The sequence below is a fragment of the Anthonomus grandis genome, chromosome 4 (assembly GCF_022605725.1).
Source record: "Anthonomus grandis grandis chromosome 4, icAntGran1.3, whole genome shotgun sequence".
NCBI classification, from domain to species: domain Eukaryota; kingdom Metazoa; phylum Arthropoda; class Insecta; order Coleoptera; family Curculionidae; genus Anthonomus; species Anthonomus grandis.
The window spans coordinates 39,679,617-39,707,158 of NC_065549.1; the positions used below are offsets into that span (position 1 = coordinate 39,679,617).

At 34.8% G+C, this 27,542-nt stretch overlaps 1 protein-coding gene across 1 annotated transcript; it reads left to right on the forward strand.

The window, feature by feature from the left end:
- Positions 1-13,234: 13,234 nt before the first annotated feature.
- On the forward strand, positions 13,235-17,397 carry LOC126735684 (uncharacterized). Its single transcript, XM_050439750.1, has 3 exons — positions 13,235-13,322; positions 16,750-17,342; positions 17,389-17,397. Exons 1-3 carry the CDS (start codon positions 13,235-13,237, stop codon positions 17,395-17,397), a joined length of 690 nt encoding a protein of 229 aa, XP_050295707.1.
- The last annotated feature ends 10,145 nt before the right edge of the window (positions 17,398-27,542 follow it).

Below are 27,542 nucleotides of genomic sequence, written 5' to 3' on the forward strand. Positions count from 1 at the left end.
AATAGGTGGATAATAAAAAATTAAAAAAAAACTATCTCGTTTAATTTACAATGATTTATATTTTAGAATAATACCATCATATATATACCGGGTGGCGCATCAAAAACAAAATAGAGCCAATTACGGGCAGTTCATTAACTTTTTAAAAAAACGCTTGAACCCGTCGATTTTATTTTCGAGGGGGACACTTAATAATCACAAAATCACTTTCCCACCTACAACGATAATTTTTTAAATGACTAGACTCAGTCAAAATATTCTGTAATATGATAGAGCTTTCTCATTTTTTGTCTCATAATTTAATAATACTTGATGGTTTTGTCCTACTGCCTAGCATTGTTTTTCTTAAAAGTACCTTTAGTAGTCTATGATAAAGTAAAAATATTGAAAATTACCTTTTAAGGTTTCAATGCGAAAATTTAAAAAGTACTTACTTAAATTGCGTCAAACCAAGTACCCTTGTAAAGAGAATTAAAAGACCTTTCACTCGACGATCACTCGACCCCCCTTCCCATTTAAGATTTTAGGGGTAGTGCCACCCCCGCTTTGGGAGTTGTAGGTGGGAAAGTGATTTTGTGATTATCAAGTGTCCCCCTCGAAAATAAAATCGACGGGTCCGAGCGTTTTTTTAAAAAGTTAATAGACTGCCCGTAATTGGCTCTGTTTCGTTTTCGATGCGCCACCCGGTATATAATCAGTGTTTTTCTTAATATATGTATAATTTTTTAATATTTTTTACTTTGTTAATGTTATTGTTGTCAAAACTAATTAATAAGGATGCACATACAGTATTTTAAATACCATAGTGCATCTATAAAAAAGAGGCATTGGCAGTATGATTATCTTTTTGTTATTGGTTAGGTAAGTTTATATGTTATGTAAAATAAGTGATGTTAGCCTGTAAGAGATTACTACACATAATTGTATGGTTTAAGTCAATATAATAAAAATCAACAATATTTTTTAAAAGTTAAAGTTAACTTTTGAAAAATATTTATAATGCTGGCCCTTAGTAATATCTTTCTTCTCCAATAAAGCAAGCGAGTTCACCTTACTTTGATCTGATGATGATGATAGAGGCGAAACACGTGTAATCAACACGTCTGATTGGTGGGTAATTCATAATTTTACTAATTACATATCTAATGTGGTCATTACATAATTAATTCAAAAGTCATTACTATATCCATTCTAGAGAAAAAGCAACGTAAAAATAAACATGGTTGAACAAAAGATCAATAAAAACCTCCTGCTTTTTTTATGCCACAACTGATGTGACTGTCTAATTAATATAAATGGATCGAAGGAAAAACAACTGAGCTGCTTTCGAACGCGGCTTAGACAAATCGAGTTTCGCTTTGACAGGCGATTTCCCTATTTTATTCATAGCCTGCCTCGCGTCATGTTAAGAAAATTGTAATAGACTATAAAAAATTAACATAAGGCGATTAGTTTTTTTTTTTAACAAAGGGGACGACAATTCTGATAAAATCTGTAGTATAACAAATGCGGGGGGTTGGTATTGATGAATGTTAGTTCAGTTTCAGGAGGATCGATATGCAGCAGTAGTTTTTAACTTTGCGTGTTTTTGGACTACGCTATACTTACGGCAGACATATCAATTCAAGGCTAGTTAATATATTACCGTCCAGAGAGCCATCCCGACGATCTAAAATAATTTCCGTACTGGCCGGTTCTTTTATCTCCCCCAACTGTACATTCCCGAGGGGTGGCCCTTTAGCCAGGATGCCCTTTCAGTCATTTAACAATTAGCAGACACGCTTTGGCATTTATTTTCTAAAAAGATCAGTTTTAGGTATAGACATAATATACACACACACAGACACACCTTTCTCAGTGTAATAATTAAAAAATATTTATTTGTTTAAACTCAAAACACAAAACAAAACTAATTAGTAAATGTATTAGTAAACTTTAAAAAATATACCATAGTAAATTATAAAAAAAATTAAAACTTATATCTAAATCTAGTTATATATAAAAAAAGAGACATCATAATATATTAATAATGATTTGGGTTGTATACAGTTAAATCCATCAAACTTCTTTTGATATTGAATTATAGCTACTACAAAGCACAGAACACGGTATTTTAAAAATACTATAACTATCCTTAAACCGATTTGGTTGAAATTTGGTGCAGTTATTTGAAGTTATAATACGCTTATTTAGCTGTAACTAGATTAAAATTATTAGGTCCAGTGGCGTGTCAGTGGGCACCACATGCTTATTGTTGAGAAAAAAACAAGGCCAATAATTGTTTTGCAGCTTTTTATTTATTTTTGTATTTAAGCAACTAAAAATACAACTTTTTCGTATCTTCATATCTGGCTTTGTTTTCGAAAAAAAATTTTTAAGTATCTTTAACTCATTCTAAAAATTATCCATGGACGACAACATGAAATAAAAACCAATTAATTCGATAAACAATTTCGACCTTAAAGTACATGAGCAAAATGTCCACCCTCCAATGCACGACTTTTTGTCTCTTGTGTCTTGTTTACTATGATAATAAACATTCAACTTCTACGATTTTTATTATCACATTTTTGAAATAGAACAAAATTTTAGAACTTTTTTTCATAAAACGACCTAACGATTCACCCTGTATAGTTTCGTACCGTAGTTAGGAAACACCCTGTATAGAGCACAAAGAGTAAAGGTGAATTCTTAGGGGAGCGGGGGGTAATCGCGAACAGCGGATAATGGCGAACACTAATTTATGGCTTATGCTGCCATCTATTTATTCACAAGAAGAACGGAGTATGTTAGTAAACCTTATTTGAAGTTGAAAGATTAACCGAACATCAATCAGGGAGGCCATTTGCAAAGTTATGGCAACTGTTAGGTTTTCATGTGCTGTTTTATTGTTTTTGGTGCTTTAAAATTAAGGTAAATATATTACTAAAATTATTATTTTTATTTATTTAATTTTGTTAATAATTTAATGTTCCCTCTCCCTAATGTTGAATGTTCCCTCCCACCCCTGAGAGGAGTGCGATTGCCCTTTGGCATAAAATCTATAATAATAATATACTTGGAGATCTCTCAGAGTTCACATCACTGCTGTCTGATGAAAAATATAAGTCCCTTGGGATTTATCAGGTAGTAAACATCGAATATATAACAATAAAAAATCCAATAGAACAAACCCTAAAAAGGAGATTAAATATATTACTAAAAACAGAATTATACTCACGTAAAAAATTAAAGCCATTAACTCCTGGGTACTACCTGTTGTCACGTATAGCTTTGGAGTCATAAAACCGAGCACAAGAGACCTTGAGAGACTGGATCGCCTGATAAGAAAGTCATTGACAAAGCACCGCTTCCATTACTTAAACTCTTTTGTAAATAGACTGTACCTGCAAAGAAAAAAAGGTTGGGTAGAGATATAAGGAACCTAAAAGGGAGTCACGCAAAAGAAATAAGAAATATGCATACTTACCTTAGATTAGTTTAACATCAATTGCATCAAGCACTTATATCCATAGATCATTAACTGACTTCTCTAAACCTCGCCGAGAACATGGCTCCTGAAGAAAACAAAGATTATTACAAAAACCTAGAAACAAAGTGAAAATCAAAACATTTACATAACTGGGTTACACTCATAATATAGATGATAATCTTTCAGTATTATACTTAACTCACAGCCTTCTAAGAATGGAGACTAAAGGGTTTATTGGACCTATACAGGATCAGGTAAGGGCAACAAAAAACTATAAGTATATACTGAAACAGGATACACCAAACGGTATATGCAGACTCTGCAAACACAAACGAGAGACTATTCAGCACCTGGAAGCAGATTGCTCTTTCCTGGCCTCAAGGGATTGTAAACAATAACATGACAATGCAGCCAAAATCCTCCACCAAGCGATATGCCACAAATATAACCTTATAACCGAAAAAATCCCCTACTACAAGCACAAATCTAAAGACACAGTTGAAACGAAAAAGAAAAAGTCTACTGGGACTTGAGAATTGTAATAGATAAGAAAACAATCCACAATTGCTCAGATAATGTGATATTTAACAAAGAAGCGAGAACGGCTCAGATAATTGACATAACGATTTTCAAAGACAATAACATAAAAGAGGCAAGGAACAAGAAAATTACGAAATATATCGATTTACCATGTGAAATAAAAGCCCTCCATCAACTAAAAATAGTAACCATCTGTCCTTTTATAATATCTACAAATGGACTGGTCGAAAAACAACTTCTGGAAGATCTATACAAAATCTAAAAATAGAAAACCCTTTTTAGAAATGCCCTTTCCGTAATAATTATGGCAAAAGACGAGAAGATAAGTTGTGATAAAAAAAAATAAAATAATAGATATAACATATAATAGAAAACAATAAATTAATAGGAAGCCAATGAATTTAACCGAAACTTTACTGAAATTTGTGAAAGCTCTCCCCTAGCTTTTAAAAGTCCAACCGCGTATATTTGAATTAAAACAAGGTAGGGGCTAAATGTACCACTATACCTACTGGCATTTGATCAAAAATGATTCATTGTTTTCAGATTTATTAGGCTCAGTTCGTGTCTCATGACTTTTATCTGGTCATTACAGTCACGTATTAATTTTTACACCCGCTTTATTCTAAGCTGGTCCCCTGGTATTAATGGTCCATAAATTTTAGAAGGGTTTTAATTTTAGACACGTCGGTTCAAGGGGTTTATTTGCATAAATTCATTTTTCTCCCCCTTGTAACTTTTAGTTTCGGGTAGGTATTTTCATATTAGCTTGTTAAAGGAATCGCTAAATCCTAAAAAGGGATGTCGCTGAGAGATTTACACTGGTTTCACGCACCGCATGAAATGTAAACGGATCTGATTTATATTAATATAGAAGATATGGAGTTTGAAGGAAATATTTGTAATTATTTTAAAAGTCTTGTCAACATTTACAGAGAAAATAACAAATGATGAAATTTTTTTGTTGATCTGATGACTCAATAATGGAAGTTGGTTTAATGACAGACTTAAAGGATTGAGGAACACATTACTTTTTCTAAGGGAATCAGGAAACAACAGTATAATTTTTCGGACATAGAATTATTGTATAAAAAAATTATCAACAGGCACTAAAAGATGCTAAACTTTATTCAAATGATAATTTAACTCTCTCCATGTCCAAAATCATGTGGAATGTAGGTAACAAACATAGAGAATGTTGCAATTGTATGAATGATGTTGGTATAACGCCAGCATTTTTAATGCTATTTATTACTATCATTCATGGTATTCCAACATTATTAAATAGGGATTCCTAAGACTCGATTACCTTACACCCACAAGGGCTTCCTTTTCCCAAGACACATTCATTGAAATAAGGGATACTAATAAAAATAATTAACGTTTCTTTCAGGAAAAATGCTTTGCTCCAGCAAAGCAAAGGATTTTTCCTGCATCGTATTTCCATATCATTGTTGGGTCACTGCAGGAGCAAAGCATTTTCCTGCAGTGAACCAACAATGATAGATCTATACCTTCTTCACCCATTGTCTCTAAAATTATAGAAACATTAATAGCCTCTAAAGTAGTTTATTTTATTAAGACACATGGTCTTTTACTTCAGTGTCAGTTTGTTTTTGGAAAACACAGAGGTGCTGCTTGGTCCTGCGATCTCAGAGGCGTTTTATAATTTGATCTTAAGAAACTGACCCGTTACAACAATAAAACTCCTACCTTAGCTGCAGGCATATAGTGCCACAAGGATCCATTCGGGGTACTACCATGCAGTGAGGGTTTGAAACACAATTATACTTTCTTTACCGATGACATAAAGTTTTTTTGTATGAAAAAACAATGGCCGAATTGGCAGCACATAGAGAGTTGATTTTTATTGTTGTAAGTTGGTATTTACAAGATGAACCAAATGGTATTTACAGTGACAAATCTTCCAGAAAATATGAATGTTGCTGCTGCAGAGGCTAGGGTTTTGGGAGCGACCTTAGATTTAAAGGAGCATTGGGTATTCAAGTGGATGATGTGCCCAAGAGGCTTAATATGGAGTCGTTTGTTCCAAGGAATGTCACTAAGCGTATCTTAGCAGACATATTACGAACTCCATATTTTGCCCCATTTCACACTCGTGTTTTTTATGCGATTTTGGAACGCTCGGTTGAGGTCCATAGAGTAGGGGAGGTCCATAGCGGTCCAAACGATGTCGTAAATCGGCAAAATTGTCGGTACTGGTCAGTGTCAAATCCACACTGAACGACTGAGGCTCATACACAGTACCGTAAATCCAGAAGAAAACTTAGCAGGACAACGCTATTTGAATTTTCTTCAAGAAGATCTTATCCCTGCTTTGGTTGCCCTATACCCAGACGAACAAGACCCTGCTGTCCCGACAGATAATTTGTGGTTTCAGCAAGACTACTTGGATACAGTGTTCCCAGGAAGATGAATAGGACGAAGAGGGACAATAGAGTGGCCGGCCAGATCACCAGACCTAAATCCCTGCGACTAGTTTCTATGGGAGTACCTGAAAAGTAGTTTATATTGAGAAGCTAAACAACGTATAAGATTTAAAAAATAGAATTAGATATGAAATTAGACGTATATCACCAACACCCACTCAAAGACAGTTTGTAGAGATGTTATTGATATTACCCGAAATAATTGATAGTGATAGCCAAGAAGTAAATGGGGATCAGTTTGAACACTTGATATATTAATAAAAGTTTTCACAGTTTATAACATTTTATCCTCCATTTTATCTTAATTTTTAAATAGACGTACTTACTTGCTTTCTTGTTGGTTAAATGTAAATATTTCTGAAACAGTCGAGTTTTGAGATAAGGTGTGTTATACGAAACTTGCTTGGAATTTCGCCTATATTTCATAAATGCAATAGATGATAAATGAAATAATGCGCAACTTAAAATAAAAATAGACGGGTTCGAGCGTTTTCTCGAAAAATCATGTCTCTAATTTTTATCGAATTTATGCGGAAATTTAGGCGATCACTGTATATATATACATAATAATTATATTTCCGTAAGTTCATTGCAAACGGTCATGTAGAAATCACATTAGAAACATTAGAGGCAAAGATAGTCGTCATTTCAACTAGAAGTTGCATCAATTTCCCTAAGTTCGTTAGACGTTTCCGGAAGTTGGGAAGTTGGGCGCCATCCAGAAACCTGCCAAAATTATCTGGAAATTATATCCCTGCCTAGATCTCACGAACATGAAAGGTGTTGGCGAGATCCGGTTACAAAGAGTCTGGCTTTAGACTCGATGAAGTTGCCGTTGCATGGAGTTCATGAAGCTTTTAAGTAAGACTAGTTTGCTACGTAAGAGAATCTCTATTAGAATAGTTTTACAAGTATTAATTTTATTTAGGATTAAAAATTAGAACTATTTAGGTAAAAAGTAATAGATAAAAAACCACGCATAGTCAATATAAGTTGTGAGTAAAGATGTCGTTAATAAGGTATTCATGCATATGACTAATGAATTGTTTTTAAATTCAACGAACAAGAAATTCATAAAATATGCCTAAAATTTTGCCTAAAAACGGTCTGTTTTTTCAAGATAGACGCCACCCTAACACTTATTACCTGCTCACTGGAATGTAACCACAGAAGGAACACTAGGCTGGCCCTCGTCGTCTCAGTCAGCATATTTATTAGCTTCTCAGTTGAGTCCTTTGATCGCTTTACACTAAGAATTTCAGTAGCTTTTCTTTTTAGGCATTTAATGTTACTTAAGTTTTTTTCTTTATTTTTTATTATTGATTTGTATATGGCCTAGTTCCGTCGCTTTTGTTGCTTCAAAGTTTTTCACTATTTTTTTTTGGTTTTGTTTAAAACATTTGCTCCATGTTCTGATTTTACATTAATTTATAATATAAGTGACTGAAAACTGTAGTCTAGCTAAAATAGATTGAATAAATTAACTTATCTAATAAACCTTAGACTACAAAATTTCAGAAAAGTACAAAAATTAACAAACGATTTACATTTTTAACAACAAAACAAATAAAATATAAACTGAAACACACGGATATTTCTATTATTTTTTTTCTAAATTTCTTTTCGTAAAATACCTCCATCAATCTTAAAATGAAACCGAATTTTCGGAGGGCGGTATAAAATTTATATCAAACCAGCTCGTTTGTATCGTACGTACGTTGAAAATTATTTTATAATAGAAGCCATTCGTTCACCGGCTGTGACAGTACCAAAATAGAGCTGTACAGACCGAAATATATATTTGCCGTTTTGAGTGCAATTAATGATTTTAATCAGGTAATAAATCCTACCGCTGTAATTGGCTGAAAGGATATCGTCATGATATACGCCATTTGGGAATATACAGGTTCGGAGTTCAAGGCATTCCTACAGCTAAGTGGAGAGCTAAATAGCTGCACTGTGATGCGATTTTATTTAGTTATCGTTATAAAAACTGATAAAATAAATTATTCAAATTCGATTAACTTTATGTTATTAATATACAGTTTTTCTTTTCACACGCGTCTGCGTAAACCGATTTTATGCTTCTTTGAATGTTTGGATGGAAAATTGTGTGCTCTTTACTATATGAAATATTGATGAAGTTCTTTATTTAGTTTATTTGAATCTTTGGGTGAATTTAAATGTAATTTAGATATTGCAAATGATAATTACATAAAGGCCAAATGCATTAACTGGTTTTTGAGATGCATATTATAAAATTAAATATATTATGCGAAGGTTATAATTATTCAATTTTTCTTTTATTTTTATTACTTGGCAACTGTTTACTACTAACGAAACTCTCAAAACTTTATCATTATGTTTTAAGGCCTTTTTTTCCAATATTAGTTTGGGGGAATGCCACAGATATATCAACAATTTTAAAATATACAATATTTCGATGCTATGCATCGGTATCTATAAAATGGTGTGAACATCACTGCACTGATCCATGATCTATGAATACCCATTTCACAGAGATCAGTAAGAACACCTGTTACCAAGCATAGTTTCCTTCTAGTCAGAGACAATTTTCTAAGAGCGAAACTGGTAAATTACAGCCAAGGCCCCAAGGGTATCATTCTACAAATTGTCTATAAATTGCTGTTTTGATTAGCTCTTTAATGTTTGAGATTACGCAGAAACGGTGATCTAGCTCTACGATTTACGGTTGGGAGCATGCAGAGCAGTTAATGTGAAAGGCATTTTCTATGTTAAAAATCCTTTTTACTAAAAGACACTTTTTAAATTATGAAGTTAATAACAGATTCGCTTGTCCTTAAAAAAACATGATCATATATCTCATAAATGACTTGCAATGGCTTGGTATGGAAAACAGATGAAAATATCATTTATGCAATTTCACCCATAAAGTTTTAGCCAATCATGATTGCAATTTTAATATCTTGCGCAATATCTTTAAAACACGTCGTTCCATACATTCTGTAAACATTAGACATAAGACAAAGTATTCTACGCCTCGTTTAGGCACAACACTTTATACTAGGTTCTATAACGCAATAAAGTTACTCAACTCACTTCCGGATGAATTTCGATTGCATAACCTTAATAAATTTAAATTTAAACTCAAAACACTTTTTTTGATGTACAAATCAAGTGCCGGTAAGTACGTATGACTTATGACATATGCTTGACTTTGAAACTTTTATTTGTTATATATTTATAATAAAACCATAATATATTTATACTGCCGTCCTTAGTTAAAACATCCTAACTCGCAAATCGATAAAGCTGAGAAAATTTTTTTTTTTTTAATTATAATTACTTTACTGATTTTTATTAAAGACACAGGAGTTACATTTCAAATTAACATTATAACTAAATTACTAACTAATAAAACATTAGAACATTAAAAACAGTATTAAAGTAAATTATGAATGGAAAAAGTGCTTTACTCTTCCTGGAAATCTACATTTCCTTTATTGTCAGTATCATTATTTTGGGAAACGGCTAATTCTTCCAGAATATCATTCGGTTAGCCGGAATAATAGGACGTAGCTTAGAAATCAGATCTTGTTTTCTTTTTAATTTTACACCTCGACATTGTGTTCGGCAAGAAGGTTTTGGTTCTTCCGAAAAGGCATTTTTGTAGTACAACACATTTTATCCCCTTTTAAAGTGCAAATGTACCATATTCTGCAAGTAAGGTTTGAGAACATTTTTTTGAAGCTTAAACTTGGATGAACAATCTTTCCATTCAAAAAAGTTGTTTTGTATGTTCATCTCTTTTATATGGACCTTAGATGAGTTTGCCATTTCTACAGACGATTTAAAATCATTAAAATTGATCACCTTACCGTACCTTTTCAATAATTGTTCTACTTGGTGATGGAACGAGTCCGCGGACATAAAAGTGTGGCCAGATGAAAGTATTTTATTTCCAAATTCTGCAGTTCAGTTTCGATAGAGTTTACAACGTAAACAAAAAGAAAATAAAGCCCAATTTTTGTTTTGAGTTGCACAGTCGTCAAGCCAGATCGTAACATAAGTCTCTGTTATATATAAAAAAAATTAAAAGAAAGGTGAAATTAAATCTTCCTTATTTCGACCCGCAACCCCTTTGCTTAGCACTCGAATATGCTATAACTCGAATATGCCCCTACTGGCATATTCGAAAGCATTTCATAGAGTTTGAAATCTGGACTATAAATCCAGCCATATTTTCATTTAGGCACTTTTTTTACGACTCTTAGAATTTTTCTCCTGACTTTTGTTGGCTCTAAACAACCCTTCCTGTATACCGATTTTTTCCAAAAACCATACAGTTCTCAAGCCTCTATTGAACTTTTAGTCCTGGAAATTTCAAGCGGTTTGAAGGTTTCGAATTTGAGTTATTGCGTTCCAAAGAATTTGACATTATGCCTCCTGTTTTGAACAACTTTTAGATTCTTGTCTTCCAGAGACACCTGAAATCCCTAAATATAAAAAAAAGACTTAAGAGTCAAAAATCTAGGGTAAGAGTAGCCATTGACAGGCTAATCTTATATGTTCTAAATGTACAAATACTTCTAAATAAATGCACAAGGTGTGTCTCTCGTCTCATCAATGAATATTCTACAAACGGAAAGCTACTTAGGACATTTAAACTTAGAAAAAGATAGATAGGACATTTTAATTTGGGATTATCGTCTTTTCTGCACATGAACAATATATTTAGGTGAATTTAAGGCATAAAAAATGTAGTTAGGACTTTCTAATTTAGCCAAGGAGGCAGATACCATTTGATAGGTCAATAAAATGTAATAAGCCAAAAAAAGAGAATTTTGTAGTTAGGACGTTTTAACTAAGGAGGGCAGTATAATGGTAACACTAATAGTAATATAAAAATAAACAGATATACACCCATTGATCCATAAAAATACAAAAATATAAAATAAGAATGACCTACTGCCAATTTAGCTATTCTGTTTTGTTAAAAAATGCAGCTTTAGTTTTTTCTTAAAACCCGCTACTGACATTTCTTTTATAGGATTCGGAACAAGGTTATTGTAAATTGGCTGTTTGATATCTAGGAATTGACAAGTTTTTTATAAATCTTAGATTTGCTTGATGTAAATTTTTCCGAAAAGTAAGTATCTATAAGTAAGTAGTAATCATTTGCTAGACTTCGACAGCCTGCATATTAATATAGAAAAAATTTATACTTTTTAAATTTCATCTCTTTAATATTGTAACTTTGTGTGCTATGAATAAAGGCCTTATTTATTTTATTTTATTTATGTCTACAAGGACGACCTTGATTTGTAGTGTAGTGGGGAGCCCGAGGCTGTTATGCACTTAGGTCGCCTGATGACTCGTCGTGTCCCTTCGAGGGTTACGATAGCCTTGGAAAAACCAATACGGCTCTGTGGTTTGAAGGACTTAAAGTCGCTTTGACTTATAGTCACTTTGTAAAGAGATTGAGAAGAACAAGAACCGAAATATTTGCCCTACAAGCATCAAATCTAACTTTGCAAGACATGTTTATACTAACAACCACAGTTTAAATCCAGCTACTGACTTAAAGCTTTTACATTTCTGCCGGAAAAGCAATAAAATTGATCTGTTGGAATTACTCGAAATAAATAAAGTCATACAAAACAACCACCATTACTGTGGTAATGATCAAGTACATCATTTTTGTACTCACTTTTTCAATTCACTGTGTCTTAACTCTTCATAGTCTCTTAATACATCGTTCTTACCCTTTACAATTTTCTTTTATATAGTACCTAACCGTTGCTTTCCTTCTTCACAACGTACGAATTATTGTGGGGACTTGTATCGCCCTCTCACTCACTCCGAGAGTGGAGTGGAGGCTGTCAATTGTCAGGATGGATTCGATCCATTATGGCGAATTAGGTTGCACCTGAGTCGTGACAGAGACTGGTTGTAAAAGTCGTTGACTTCCACGTGTCTAAGCTATGTAGCTGTTTTCTTGTACGACTGGTACAATAAAGTATTGTTACCCGTTAACAAGTGTATTATTTTGGTGTTTAAGAGTATAGGATCTCTCGTCTGGTGACTACAAAACCTACAGTGGTGACCCCGACGTTCATATAGTAACGGTTGTGCGTGTGCTGTAATTTAGCAGTAAACTAGTACGCTATTTGGTAATTTTACCCTGGAACGGTGATGTGATCGCTCAGTTGTGTTGTTAATGAATTTTATTGAAAAATTGTGCCGTCTTCAGTATCCTTACCGCCAATTTTTCCCATCTGCCATCGTGTGCGTCCGGCTTTGTGATTGTTCGTATTGCTAGGCAGAATTCTGGCACGCAGTTGCTGTCGGTTGAAATTGTGCTGTGTGCAGCCGGCTTTTTGCAGTTCGACTATTGGCCGCACTTGTTGGTAGTGTTCGTACGGGTGCTGTTTACCGGTTGCCGGATGTTTGGCTGGTTGCTGTACTTTGGAGCGCGACGTTTCGCCACTTGACTCTTGCATCTCGCCGTCTGACAGCAAGATCAGCTGATTTCAAACTTCAAACTTGTGATTGAGGGATCAGCTGATTTGATACTTCATGATACTTCAGTGCAGTGCGTAAAGGTACAAACGTTTAAATTTAGTTTTTTATTATGGATGTGTGATAATCATCCCTTTTGATTAATTATCGTCACTGTTTTTACTGTATTAAATATTGTGTTGGAAACTATTTTTAATTTAAAATTAGATCATACTTTTTTATTTTTTTATTCATTTATTTCACATATATTATTCATTTTGTTGCCATAATGTCGGCTGAAGAGCTACAAGTGCAATTAGATCAAACTAATGCTCAACTACGTGATGTCAGGGACGCCCTGGCTAACGTTATTGCCGGTAATGGCCGTAATGAAGGCCGCATCGACGCTGTCTCGCCTAAAATTCCCAAAATTATAACTTCTGACATTCAGTGCTGGCTTTTTCAGGTCGATGCCGCTTTACGCCGTGCCAATATAACTGTAGATTCTACAAAATTCGATTATTTAGTTATGGTATTGACGATGCGGAAGCCTTCAAATGTATCAGCTCAATTATTAAATCGAGTCCGCTTCCGGGTGATGCGTTCGAACAAGCAAAAGCCAAGCTTGTTTCACGTTTTTCCTTATCTAAGGAGGACAGTTTAGAAAAGTTATTAAAGGGTCGTGTCGATGTTAATTGCAAACCTTCTATAGTATTGAGTCAACTTCGTGATTTGAATGAAAGTAACCTCTCGGATCAAGTTCTTAAAACAATCTTTCTCGATTGTCTTTCGCAACAACAGCGCGACATTCTAACGATTGTATCAGACAAGGACCTTGAAACTTTAGCCACTATCGCCGACAAAATTTCGTGTCAACCGGGTTCGAACGCTGAATTTCCCCAAGCTTTCGGGGTGTTTAAAAAACCCGAGCCATCATTGCCAGTAGACCGCTCTGAATTTCAAAAGCTCGAGGCTAAATTTGACACCATGATGGAATCAGTTAAGCAAATGCAAATGGAATTTAAACGCTTACGCAGTCGCGGTCGGTCACGGTCTGGGTCCAATCAGGGTCGCAGGAGTAATTCTGCAAAATCCGAGTTATGTTATGCGCATCAGAAATACCCGAATAACGCTCTTTCGTGCAAAGAGTGGTGTAAAATGTTCGCGGAATTTTCAGCTAAGATAAAAAACTAAGTTCTACACCTTCCTGTTTGGAGGCGGCAGGTAAAGGTGTGATTGGACCTTCTCGACGTCTTCATATCCGTGACAGGACGACAGGTCAAATTTATCTTGTCGATACCGGTGCGGACATTTCGCTAGTGCCAGTCGATCCTAGGTTTCGCGACAGACCGGCTCGGCTAAAACTTTATGCCGCTAATAATAGCTTCATAAATACTTATGGTGAGGCGCTTCGTACTCTGAATTTGGGGCTGCGGCGCGATATATCCTGGAACTTTTGTATCGCGGAGGTTCCATATGCCATTATTGGCGCCGATTTACTTTTTCAGTATAATTTGGCGGTTGATCTACGCAGGAAATGTTTAATAGACACTTCAACTGAGCTATGCTCTAAAGGAATTGTCAAAGAGGCTCCTGTACACTCCATACATTGTGTGCTGATAGATAGTGAGTGCAAAAAAATTCTTTCAGAATTCCCAGAAATTACAGGCAGCTCCTGCAATATTCCTCCAAAAATTCCTAGAGTTTTCCATCATATAGTTACCTCAGGACCTCCCTTGTCAGCTCGGGCTCGTCGGCTACCGCCTGATAAGCTTAAGTATGCAAAAATGGAGTTCCAGCATTGGATAAACACTGGTAGGTGTAGACCCTCTTCTAGCTCTTGGGCAAGTCCCATTCATATGGTCAAAAAGGGTGACACCGAGTGGCGGGTGTGTGGTGACTATAGACCGTTGAATGCTGTTACCAAACCGGATAAATATCCCATTCCCCATTTATATGACTGCTCCAGTGAATTACATGGTAAAAAAATCTTCAGCAAGCTTGATCTTATTCGTGCTTATCAGCAGATTCCAGTTCATCCTGAGGACATCGAAAAGACTGCTGTAATAACTCCCTTCGGTTTGTTCGAATTCATGTTCATGACTTTCGGCTTGCGTAATGCTAGCCAGACCTTTCAGAGATATCTCAACCAAGCCTTGAGCAATCTTGATTTTACCTTTGCTTATCAGGACGATATTTTGGTATTCTCCAAAACCATTGAAGACCATCACACTCATTTACGAGCAGTCTTCGAAAGACTTAGAGAATTTGGTCTTCGCTTAAATCCCGCCAAATGTGTTCTTGCCGTTAATGAAATTGATTTTCTGGGTTATCGCATTAACCATCGTGGTATATCTCCTATTCCTACTAAGGTTGAAGCCATTTTAAGTTTCCCCAAGCCTTCTACGGTCTCTCAGCTTCGCCGCTTCTTAGGCATGGTAAATTTTTACCATCGCAATATTCCTACCGCGGCCTCCTCTCAAGCTCCTTTAAATGCATATTTCAAGGACTCGCGTAAAAATGATCAAAGTCCTATCATCTGGACGGATCAGTCTGAACGAGCTTTTGAAAAAGTTAAACAGGAGCTGGCTAGTGCAGTCTTACTAGTCCATCCCCGCGCTGGTGCGGAACTCCGTGTGGTATCCGACGCCTCTGACATTGCGATTGGTGCTTCCCTCGAACAACTGTCTGAACCGATTGATGGGACGAAGCAGTCCTGGGAGCCTTTGGCATTCTATTCTCAGAAATTGTCCCCTCGGCAGACTCGATACAGTCCTTACGATAGAGAATTGCTAGCCATTTACGAGGCAATTAAATACTTTGAGCATTATCTTGAAGGTCAGGAGTTCAAGGTTGTGACCGACCATAAGCCCTTGATCTACGCTTTTCTTCAGCGTCCAGACAAAGCTTCTCCCCGGCAATCTCGCCAACTTTCATACATTTCCCAATTTACTACGTGCATTGAATACATTAAAGGTTCAGATAATGTGGTGGCTGACTGTTTGTCACGTATTGAGTCTCTCTCTCTACCCATAGACATCTCTCTAAAACAAATTTCTGATTTGCAGAGCAAAGATGAAGAACTGGCAGAGCTTATTAAGACACCCCATAAAGACTTCTGTTTTAAAACCTTCGACTTTGGTCCTGACAAGACATCTTTATATTGTGATGTCTCTGGCGACTCCATTCGCCCCTTTATCCCTTTGCCATTACGGCGCGTGATCTTTGATCGTATACATAACGCTGCCCATTGTGGAACCAAATCAACTGACAGGCAAATTCGCATGAAGTACATTTGGCCCGGTCTGCACCGTGATGTTGCACTATGGTGCAAAACCTGCTTAGATTGCCAGCATGCCAAGGTTTCTAGGCATGTCAAATTTATTCCTGAACATTTTGTAACCCCTGATGGTCGTTTCGACCACGTACATATCGATCTGGTGGGCCCTCTGCCTCCAAGCAACGGCTTCCATTATATTTTGACAATGATTGATCGGTTCTCCCGTTGGGTAGAGGCCATTCCAATCCCGGATAAATCTGCCCAAACTGTTTCGCGGGCCTTTTATGATACATGGGTCTCTCGTTATGGGTCTCCCAAAGTTATTACCTCTGACCAGGGTCTTGAGTTTGAAGCCACCTTATTTAAAGCCTTACTTAGCCTTATTGGCACTCAACACATCCATACGACTGCTTACCACCCTGCGGCAAACGGAATGATCGAGCGTTGGCATCGTTGCCTTAAAGCCGCTTTGAAGTGTCACAATGACAAGAATTGGACGCGGACCTTATCCACGGTTCTTTTAGGGTTGCGCTCTCATGTTCGTGCTGACACCGAGGCATCGCCTGCCGAATTCTTGTTTGGCACGACACTTCGCATGCCTGGCGAATTCTTTCTTGAAGGGGATTTTACTCCTGATCCTCGCACATTCATTGAGGAGTTTCGTGAGTTTATGCGACTCGTCAGGCCTGTTCCAGTCACACATCACCACAAGAGGCGCGCGTTTGTTTTTAAAAATTTATACGAATGCTCCCATATTTTCTTACGCAATGTTGTTGCGAAGGCACTCGAACGAACCTATTCCGGACCTTACAAGGTTGTTAAAAGACTGTCCGATAGGGTGTTTGATATCGATATCAACGGGAAAACGAAAAGCGTCTCGGTTGAGCTACTTAAGCCGGCATATCTCATGTCTGAAGACTTGATAGCTGATACACTTGATAGCGACCCTCCTTTAACCACCCCTTCGAGTCTAGCTGGAACCCAGGACTCGAATGGTGCTGGCAATTCGCCAGTCACCTCATCCAGTTTGGCTGGAACCCACGACTTGGACGGTCCTGGCGATTTGCCAGTACCAATGGTTGAAAAGGTTTTAAAAACTTACGCTCGTAAAAAGCAAGTGAGATTTTCAAATATATAATTTTATTAATCTTTGCATATTATAGTGTTTGTAACTTTGTGTTATTCTAATGTTGCTAATGCATAATTTTATTAATCTTTGCATATTATATAATGTTTGTGACTTTGTTGAATTGTAACGTTCACACTAGGAGGGGAGTGTGTGGGGACTTGTATCGCCCTCTCACTCACTCCGAGAGTGGAGTGGAGGCTGTCAATTGTCAGGATGGATTCGATCCATTATGGCGAATTAGGTTGCACCTGAGTCGTGACAGAGACTGGTTGTAAAAGTCGTTGACTTCCACGTGTCTAAGCTATGTAGCTGTTTTCTTGTACGACTGGTACAATAAAGTATTGTTACCCGTTAACAAGTGTATTATTTTGGTGTTTAAGAGTATAGGATCTCTCGTCTGGTGACTACAAAACCTACATTATTATGTTAACCGCGCCATCTAATATGTTCTCTATGTTTCTGCTTTCCTCTCGCTTTTACCAAAAAAAAAATGTAGTAACACACCATCAGGTACCATGGTACTTTTAGAACTTCTCCATAGATGTCACCTACATTTGAGGTTTGGATATATATTTTTTAGCATACTGTTCCGTACTTGTCAAGAACAGAATGTAAATAAATAATTAAAAAAAAAAAGTAATAATAAATAGAGGGTTTTTTTGATATGGAATCAAACCCTGGGGCGTATATCTAATATAAATTTTAAACCTTTGTAAGTGTACCTTATATCAATTCTTTAAGTTTTTTCTGTGTCTGTTTGTCTTTTGTTCGAACTATTTCCTTTTTCCTCTGATGATGGACACTACTGTGTCCGAAACATGTAGATAATTTTAAATAACTAAATGTTTATTAAATAAGTAGAGCGAGACTGCAGGACTTTCATTTCACCTTAACTCACGACTCCACTGCAAGAATCGACTATTTCTTCACTAATATTAGTTTCAATAATAGTATATCCAGTTCTGGAACAGCACTTCAGCTACTGTGGTTGCTTCTTAATTTGGAATCCGATAAACTTCGGGCTACTTACTAAAAGAAATCATAGCAACAAGAGCGCTACGTATACCAAGATATTTTTGCTTTTCCTCTGGTTCAAGTTGTTGGGCCTTTAATTGATGAGCTCACACGGTCGACACCAGCGCTCAACATCATCATGACTGTTCAACCAGTAAAATCTTTCTCTTACTGTTGCCAAGATCTTACTAACTCCAAAATATCCTCCACCAACAATTCTATCGACAACATGAAGAACTTCTGGAATCCAGCATCGGAAGTATTTTGGTGATGTTCGCCTTTCCTATACTCTATTGTAAAGTGATTGTCACACATCATCTAGATAGACTAAGCATGATTACGTCATCCCACGTAACACAGTTTCTATAAGCTTTTCAAATACACGATCCAAAAAGCATGACTATAAACTATCAAAGTGTTGTTCCAGTCGAAAATGCAATCTTTTCCTTATCTCTTGGATACATTTTTATCTAACAGAGTCAACTCTTCAGTTTCAGAGTTAAATAAGATTCCTTTTTGGGTAATCAGGTCCTTGCTGGAAGAATTCTTTCACCATATATTTTATATTTTTCCATGTTCTTAATCAAAACAGTTTCTCCATCTTTTCCTATAGTTGTGGCTTACTACTTTCCCCATTACCGATGCCACGTGGTCATAGATTGCCACACTATGAATCATCTTCTTTTATCTGCAACAAGTGTTGTCAAAAGACACCTAAAACGAGTTGAAAAATAGAATTAAAGACTATTTAGTAAATATTTACCTTATAAAAAGCTACTATTCTTGGTACATAGTCTTCAATAGACAACTACCTTGCTCATACATAAGAAAGATGATGAAGCTCTTTTAGGAAAAATTGAGGGATTAATGGATTATCCTTGGAATTTGTTTTCATCTTATATGTCATGTCGAGAGCAATATATCGACTTTGTTGGAAAATAATCTGACCACAGTAGCATACATATTAATGGGGCCATTATTGTTCTACAATATATCGGCTATACGTATTTTTTTAAGAATATTAAGCTAAGGATTTTTGTTGATTAGTAATAGGCTTGGTATTAAGTTACTGTCAACGATCGGTGGTACGGCCGTCCATTAATTATTTTTATGAGTCTGGGTTCATGTTGATTTTTAGTGAAGTTTATTTAGAAATAAAATAAAGGACATGACTCAATATCTTTTAAGAGATATCGATAGAGTGGAACGAAGCCGGGAATGAATACTTCGAGATGCATAAAGGAAAAGAAAAGGCAGTCTTTTGAGAGAACTGATGATAGATAGACCGGCTTCGGATCACTAGTTCTTCTATTTTATTTGCGACTGTACTTTATACTGACGTAATTAAGTGTGTGTTTTCACGAATTACGAGTTTTACTTACTTATAACGAAAATGTCCGCTGAAAATAATGAAAGTGACTCTCCGACATATATAAGAATGAGTTGTATAATTTTGTTTTTACAGATAAATTCCAGATGATAAAATACTCAAAAAGAAAAGTAAGGACCTAAGTACTTTAGAATCTGACAGCAAACAAAAATATAACAGACCGCTGGGTCTTAGTTTACAAAAAATAACCTAGGAGTCAAGTGACGTCTGAAAAATCTGTCAAACTCCTCGAGATAACTTGGGATGACAGATTGAGTTGGCACACACGCATATCTATTTAAAAAAAACCCTTTAAAGGTATTTTTGTAGAAATTAAAAAAATATTTTGCACAGAACAACTTAAGTCGGTATATATTATGTTATTTTTGACTCCCACACATCTAGTATAGACTGGAACTTTAGGGCAACTCAGGTAAATCATCAGGTATCTTTATATTGCAAAATAAGGTGATGCAGGGCTGGCTACCAAGACCACTGCAACTACCTTTCGTAGATTTGACAATTTTTACCTCTTGCTTTTTTGTATACCCATTTAGCAATTTTTCGACGCGACAACGTTGCAAATTGCAACGCAACGTTGCATTGTTAAGTTGTCTTAACCGTAGAGACAACCCCGTTTTACACCAATTTGAAAGAGATTTTTTTCTAAACGCTATTGCGACGTTCTTAGAGTTACTGATTTTTGTACGGATGGACGCCATAACGACAGAAAAATGAATTACTTTTTTAACAATAAACTAATAGATAACTCCAGTAGGCAGCTACTTCAAAAATACAACCTTTTTAATCCATCTTTTGAACAGTCCTTATTAATATTTGTTTTGTATGTAGTTTAATATAGTGGGTATACGGGTAAAATACCCGTTTTGAAAGATTTACAAGCACTTAATTTATAAACGTAACATAGTTTACTGTAAAAAGATGCTATTTTAGCCCTAAATAACACGCGAATTTATAGCGAATTTCGAAAAAAAATAATAAGTTATTTTTTTTATTGGTTACATAAGAAACGCGCTGTCGTTGTCCTTGGTTAGCCTGAAGCAAGAGGAAGACAGTTTGTTGCGCGTATGCAACACGTTTTTTTACACAAACTTTAATAAACAAAAACTTTAATTTTTACAAAAAAATTCATAAGCTCTTCAAAAAATATAAACTCACTAACTCCTGTAAACTAGGATATAGGAACCATAAAGGAAACCATTTATAAAAAGTAAGCCCAGTATTTTAAACTTTAAATATGTAAAATTTAATACAAACCTTTTCACTGCTTCTATTGATTCTACATAATCCATATCAACTTTAGGTAAGCTAGTTGTAGGCATTTTTGCTTCCATTGCAAGTTTTTGCGTCTATAGTAAGTTGCAGAATATTTAAAGTCTTTATATCTCTTAATTTTTTTAAGCAAAACGAAAATAATAAATCCGAATAATTCCAAGCAAAAAATGAATTATAAAAATAAAAATGTAGATTAAGTAGGTTATGTTGATTTGAATATTTTTTCTTCCTCTTATTCCCTCTACCTTTGTATTGTCATCTTCTTCTTAAAACTATCTCAACATGTCAAAAAGCTCCCTCTACAGAGAAAAATGCTCAACACAGACGATCAGGCAATGTAATTCCCATTCGCTAACGATGAGGTAACGTTGTTCTTACTGGGTTTTTGATTCGAAAAATTGTACACGTCTGCACGTCGTTATTTTAAGTGTAAATTATCACTGCTACCATCTATAGTAAAAAAATACGTTGTAAAAAAAGCAGAGTTTTACAACAGTTGCGGTACAAGTGCAGTACGTCGAGCTTTTGTCGAAAATAAACGTCGTTGCAAAACCAGCTAAATGCGCTGAAAACAACGTTGCAACTAGTGAAAAGAAGAGTAATCTCAACTTAGGTGACTGCAAATTGTTACTTGGGTATTAATCTCTAGTTAAGCGAAATACATATAAATCAAAATAAGTATAAATCCAACTTGGACTATCATCAGTAAACAACAAGCTCTACATCACTATTTCGATTACAGGCTTAAATTATCAAGAAATAATTCACCAAATATTTCCTTATATAACAGTTTACCAACAGTTACAAGCTATACATTACACAAAAATGCCTTCTATTCTACTTGAAAGTACATAAAGGCTCTTAATAAGGGAGATAACATTGAAATGCTAGAATTAGCATTGTCATGCAACCATAGAGTAATTAAAAGCATAAGAGGGTTCAATCCCATAGTAACAAGTAGGCACCATCTTTACCCTAAACACGATTGCAGCATCACGGATGCGGTCTAACCGAACTAAAATAATTGACATTTGTCACAGTCGGTAAAATAGTCTACTGTAATACCAATCCGTGATAGAAATGAAAGTTGGGCTATTCAAAATTTTAGAATGGCGTGAAATTTAAAATTATTGACCCATTAAATCAATTTTTAACAGCGTAAAGGCTGTGAATCTCGATCACAAACTCTAAAAAATTATGAAATAGTGCAAGTGTATTAATTTAATTTTTGAAGAGGCTAAGAATGATAATGTATGTAATTTAAGTTTATTTTTTACATTTTTTAATTGAATTCGTTAGTGTTTTTGACATTAAATTCATCAAATTTGCTTTTAAGCTGTTAAGTTAATGCATTAAGGTCCTTCAAAAAAATAAATTGTTAATAATGCACTTTTTCATTGATTTTTAGAGAATGTGAAAGAGATTTAAAAGTCCAATACGCTGTCAAAAAAAGATTTAATAGGTCAATTATGTAAGACAATATTTTAGAGATTTAAGTATAATATATTAAGCCCTATTTTGAGAATTAAATGCTCGATACTTACAATGTTAATTTCACTGTTATCAACAAATTAACAAGGGTAGGGGTAGAATTAAAGTCAATTGTAAAGTAAGTTTATAATTTATTGTCTTAAAAGGGATCCTGATACAATTTGTTTTTGTGCTGCTTTAACACAATACTGTCCATGGTATGTATTTTGCTTTTTCTACATTTTGAGGATTTGATACAAAAATTACAATTTATCAAATTTATAAATTAATTATTTATAGACATAAGAACTATATTTCTCAAAAATATGCCCTAAAAATTTTATGTTAACTACCTACTTTTTTGTACAGAGGGTCCCCAAAAAGTTAGGGAAGTGGTAATATATAAAAACTAACCCTGTAATTAAAATATTCTTTATGGAGAGTATGATATTAAAAATTAGCTGACACTGATGTATACTCTAAATTCTAGATGTCATCGGTCCTTTTTTTTAAATATTCAAGGAGAATCCTTGGATCTTACTCCCATTCTATCGAGGTGAGGTACCTCCTTGAGTAGTGACCTGGTAGAATGGAAGTTGTTTCACTTATTGTGCTTTTGGTACTTCCTAGCAGCACTGCAAAGCACAACAAGCACTGATGATACCTTTCGTCAGACCTAGTAAAAAGTGACCTAGCATAATTATGTTTATTCTGAACATTATATTGAGATTGCTGGATTATGACAGCAGGTAATAAAATCAATATATCATCCCAAGGTACTTTTGCCTCTACCAGTACTGGGGCATTTTGAATAATACTTGGGCCAGCAATTAGGTGAGCACACTTTCTTAAACGAGTATGTATAGTACTAGTAAATGAAATATCATCAAAATGGTCTTGACGTAAATAACACCTTGTTGAGGTTGGGCTTAAACCAAGTATTTTAAACCATTCAGACCTCGTAATAATGTCACTTTCAGGAAATTTAAAGAAAATTTTATTTTTGTATGAATCCTCAATAGGCCAATAGTATCTATTAAAACAAGTAGGTGCCTTGCATTTAAAAATGAATTTTCCTGGTGATAACATTATTAGGGCAGTTTTAAAATGGTAAACAACAATTTTAGGTGATTGCACTTACCCCATCCTAGGGATTTGAAACCACACAATAAAACAACAAAAAAGCTTCTATATTATGATGAAATTACACTTGAATGATACACTTGAATGATGACTTTAAGCTACATTTTTAACTATTTTTTGTTAAGAAAAAAACAAAAGAACACACTCAATAGGCGCCAAAATAAAAAGGAATAAGCAATGCCGACGATCGATGATGCGAAGGTGGGTGGTGGGGAGGAACGAAAGAAAATCGATAATCTAATGACAATTATGACAGAAGTTGGCCCTCGATGCGGTCTAACCGAACTAAATTTTTTAGGTTAAGTTTTAGAACTTGATGATCAGGTTAGGCTACCTTTCGAATACTCTTTTAATATTCATTTCTCTATGGAGATAAAGTAATCTTTACCAGTGACGCCGTCAAAAATATTTACATGATAAATATTTATTATTAATAGATTATGCTTAAATTATAAACAATATTACTGTTTATCAACTCTTTAGGCGTTTTTTTAACGTACCTCATTAAAGTAATTAAGGTACTTATCTAATAAAAAGCATTTTTATGGAAATTAAATATTTTATTATTATTATAGCTTTCTTAAAGTTTTTATTATTCTACGTTTATGTCGACGGTTGGCCCTTGACATGATGTTACGACTAAGTGCTAATATCAGTATTTACTTGTGAAAAGATCCTTATGTAAAAAGTAAATGCAACATAACATAAAGCCGATAAGAAAAAGCTCCTTCCTTAAACGTAATTTAATGAATAAGCACTCTAGGTCGAGATAGAAATCAAAATCCTCAAAAGTTGAACTTTGAGGATTTTTTTTAAGGAACTTTTTAAAACTCAAGCCGATGTGAATACTAGAAGTGAAATAAGAATTACTGAAATTACTTTTTACATTCAGCTACTTTACTCTCAAACAGTGTATTTTTTGGTTTCTGGATGCCTTTAGCTTCCAAATAATTGTGTCTAAACTCAAACCTATTTTATTATAATTTAGTAAAGTCAGGAAATGGCATCATTGAATAGATAGCTTTTACGCTACTATTAAAGTACATCAATCTTAAATAGCCATAGTAAGCAAAAGTATCTAATATTCCTATGAGTGCTATGACACGAGGTATTTTTCTGACTAGGTAATTAGGATAAATGAATTGAATAATACGTATAATGGGAATTATTAATAAAATGTTAGTAGAAGAAACAACAAGGTTTTTTTATCTTACACCTGGAAAGGGGAATATAAATATACGCCGTCTCAAAATACCTAACTCTTTACCAGCAGTTGCAAATCACAATTTTCCCCAACCAATAACAAATATTTCAGTCGAGTTTTTGTATTGAACTGTCTGAATTTTGTATGAAATAAATTTTCAATAATTATATATAAATAATTTCTGTTTTCTGGTATTCAATATGCCTAAAATAAACTATGGATATTCTGTGTATTTTAAATTAGATTTCTTTATTTTTTTTAGCCTGTTTACCTATTCCAATTTTAAAATTTGTTATAATTACATCTTCATATATTTTTTATAATACCTATGAGTTAAATAGAAAAATGATAACTTAGTACGGATCTGATTTTATGTAGATGCCTCCTCTCTAGTTGACAATCGAACATGGCCCGCGATCGTCGATTGTTTTATCAACCGTATATTCACATCCATACAAAACCAGGAATATTAATTTTGATACATGGATTTAAGTCGGAATATAACTAACTAAAAACCGACAAACAATTAAAAATAATATATTTAATGCAACGTGATATGTCGCTCTATTTTTGACAATTGCTCGTTTGTAACGGGCATTAAAAATTTATCGTTGGGAGTAAAATAAACGTGCCAGTTGTTTTTGTATCTCAATTATTATTATTATGGCTGCATTTAATTTAGAAGAGCTGGTAGCGTTTATGGAGGACCGGCATAGTAAAGGTAATGATTCTAAGATATTTTATATAGACTTTACTCGTTCTGTTTTAATGATGGAGTATTTAATTTCAAAATTTGAATTTCGCGCCTTTAGATATAACGTCATATGTGTTGACAGTTATTACGTTTTGTTAGGTTGGCATAAGTGATTGACAAGGAGATATTGACGTAACTCGATTGTGGCGAGACCACGAACTTAAATATATACCTGGACTGCTAATGCATACGGCCACGATACCCAAAAATGACCACTGCATGGTCGCCGCTATTTTTATAGTGGTTGTGTCCTTTTGATGTTGGTCACTCTGAAAATTTTTAGTATTGCCAACAAAAAATATATTAAATAACGATAATGAAGTTGACATTTGACGTGTGAGTATAGCGGATTGCCTAGTTTGTGACGATTTGTAAACGACGCTTGGGTATATCGTCTGGAACAGGCGATGTATCTTTCTTCTTATTTAATACGTGAATAATGATCACCATCTTTATTTAAAGGTATTTGGTTCAGTTTCTCAAAACTGAATTATTGTGAATTGTCCGTTGTGTTGTTTATAATAAAATAATATATTGAGTTGTTGACAGAATAATATATTTTTTCTATATAAACCCTTTATAATTACAAACCCTCATAAAATCATCTATATTTTGATTCTTATATATGGTTGTACCTATTAATGTGGAAACGCTGTACATGGAAGGAAAGTAAAACTCGTAATAGTAAAAATAGAAAGAAAATAAGTGTTTTTAACTGAATTTGTTAAGTAAATACAAGCAAAAATTTAAATGAATATCATGATTTTCATGGCATTAGGATTTATAAGATTCAAGATTATCAGAATGATAAAACAAATATCTTAAAGTGCACGCATCTATTCCAAGTTGATTGAAACTTTGTCTCATTTTAGGTGAGGATTACTTTCTTTCATAAACTTTAACGAAATTCTCAAAGAAGTACCAGAAAAATCACAGATCTAACGCAACGATCTTAAATTCTTACCTTTATGTAACTTTCTATTTTGTATTTTTGTAAACATAACCTCTCAAAAACTTTAATTGTTTTGTTTCCCTACAGTTGGCACAATTAAAATTTGTCAGAGTGGCCAACATCGAAAGGACACAATCACGCAAAATGGCGGCCCCCTAGTAGTGGTCATTTACTTTTCATTGAATTGGCAATCCAGGTATATTTTTAAGTTCGTGGGCGAGACGCATTAATTTATGTATATTAAATTATGGATTTATTAGCTATGAGTTATAATTTGTGTATTTGTTTAACCGAATAAAAGGCCATTCTACAGTTCAGGTGTGGGGTAAGATAAAATCTAACGATCAAGCGACGACGGTATCATGGATAAAGGTAGCGCAAGAGACAATTCCTAGAATGAAGACGATTCTGAGAATTACATAACACAAAGTCTTCCAAATCAAGGTATTAGTGAGATTGGCGGTGAAAATGTGCATGCAATTGCCATGGATTGCATAGTGCAGGCTACTGTTCGCGCTATTATGTCGTATGAGCCGCGTCAGACAGCAAAATAGTGTTCCATTGTCACAACCTTGACCTCATAAAACTTCCCCTACTTCTCGTAAACAATTTTCAAATGCTAAGATTGCTAGTTTGTTGCCTGAATTTGCTGGTTTTGGTCAAGACATAGAAGTTTGGCTGCAGAGTTCCACTCTCTGCAGCTGTCAAGAATACTTATGATGTACCCCTTCAAGTGATGACTCTTATTGCTGTTGACAAATTTGTGGGTCAAGCAAGGTCCTGAAGGCGGATTCTCAATGATCTTCTCGAGACGTGACGTCTCGAGTTGCTACGAAATGCGATTCCCGATCCATTTTGTTCTCGCTAGCGAGTCGGGATCTATCGAGTTCATCTGTCATTTTCGCTCGGGACCTAAGAAGCTGCCGAGAATGGTAAACGAAGCGATCTATTGGTCGAAAAATCTCCTATTCCTTTTTTTCGTTGTG

Excerpts from the sequence above, each read along its gene's own strand:
- LOC126735684 (XM_050439750.1), top strand. The coding sequence starts at position 13,235 with ATGTCGGCTGAAGAGCTACAAGTGCAATTAGATCAAACTAATGCTCAA. Across the intron at positions 13,323-16,749 it reads CCTGGCTAACGTTATTGCCG|GGTTGCGCTCTCATGTTCGT; the intron begins GTAATGGCCGTA and ends CGGTTCTTTTAG.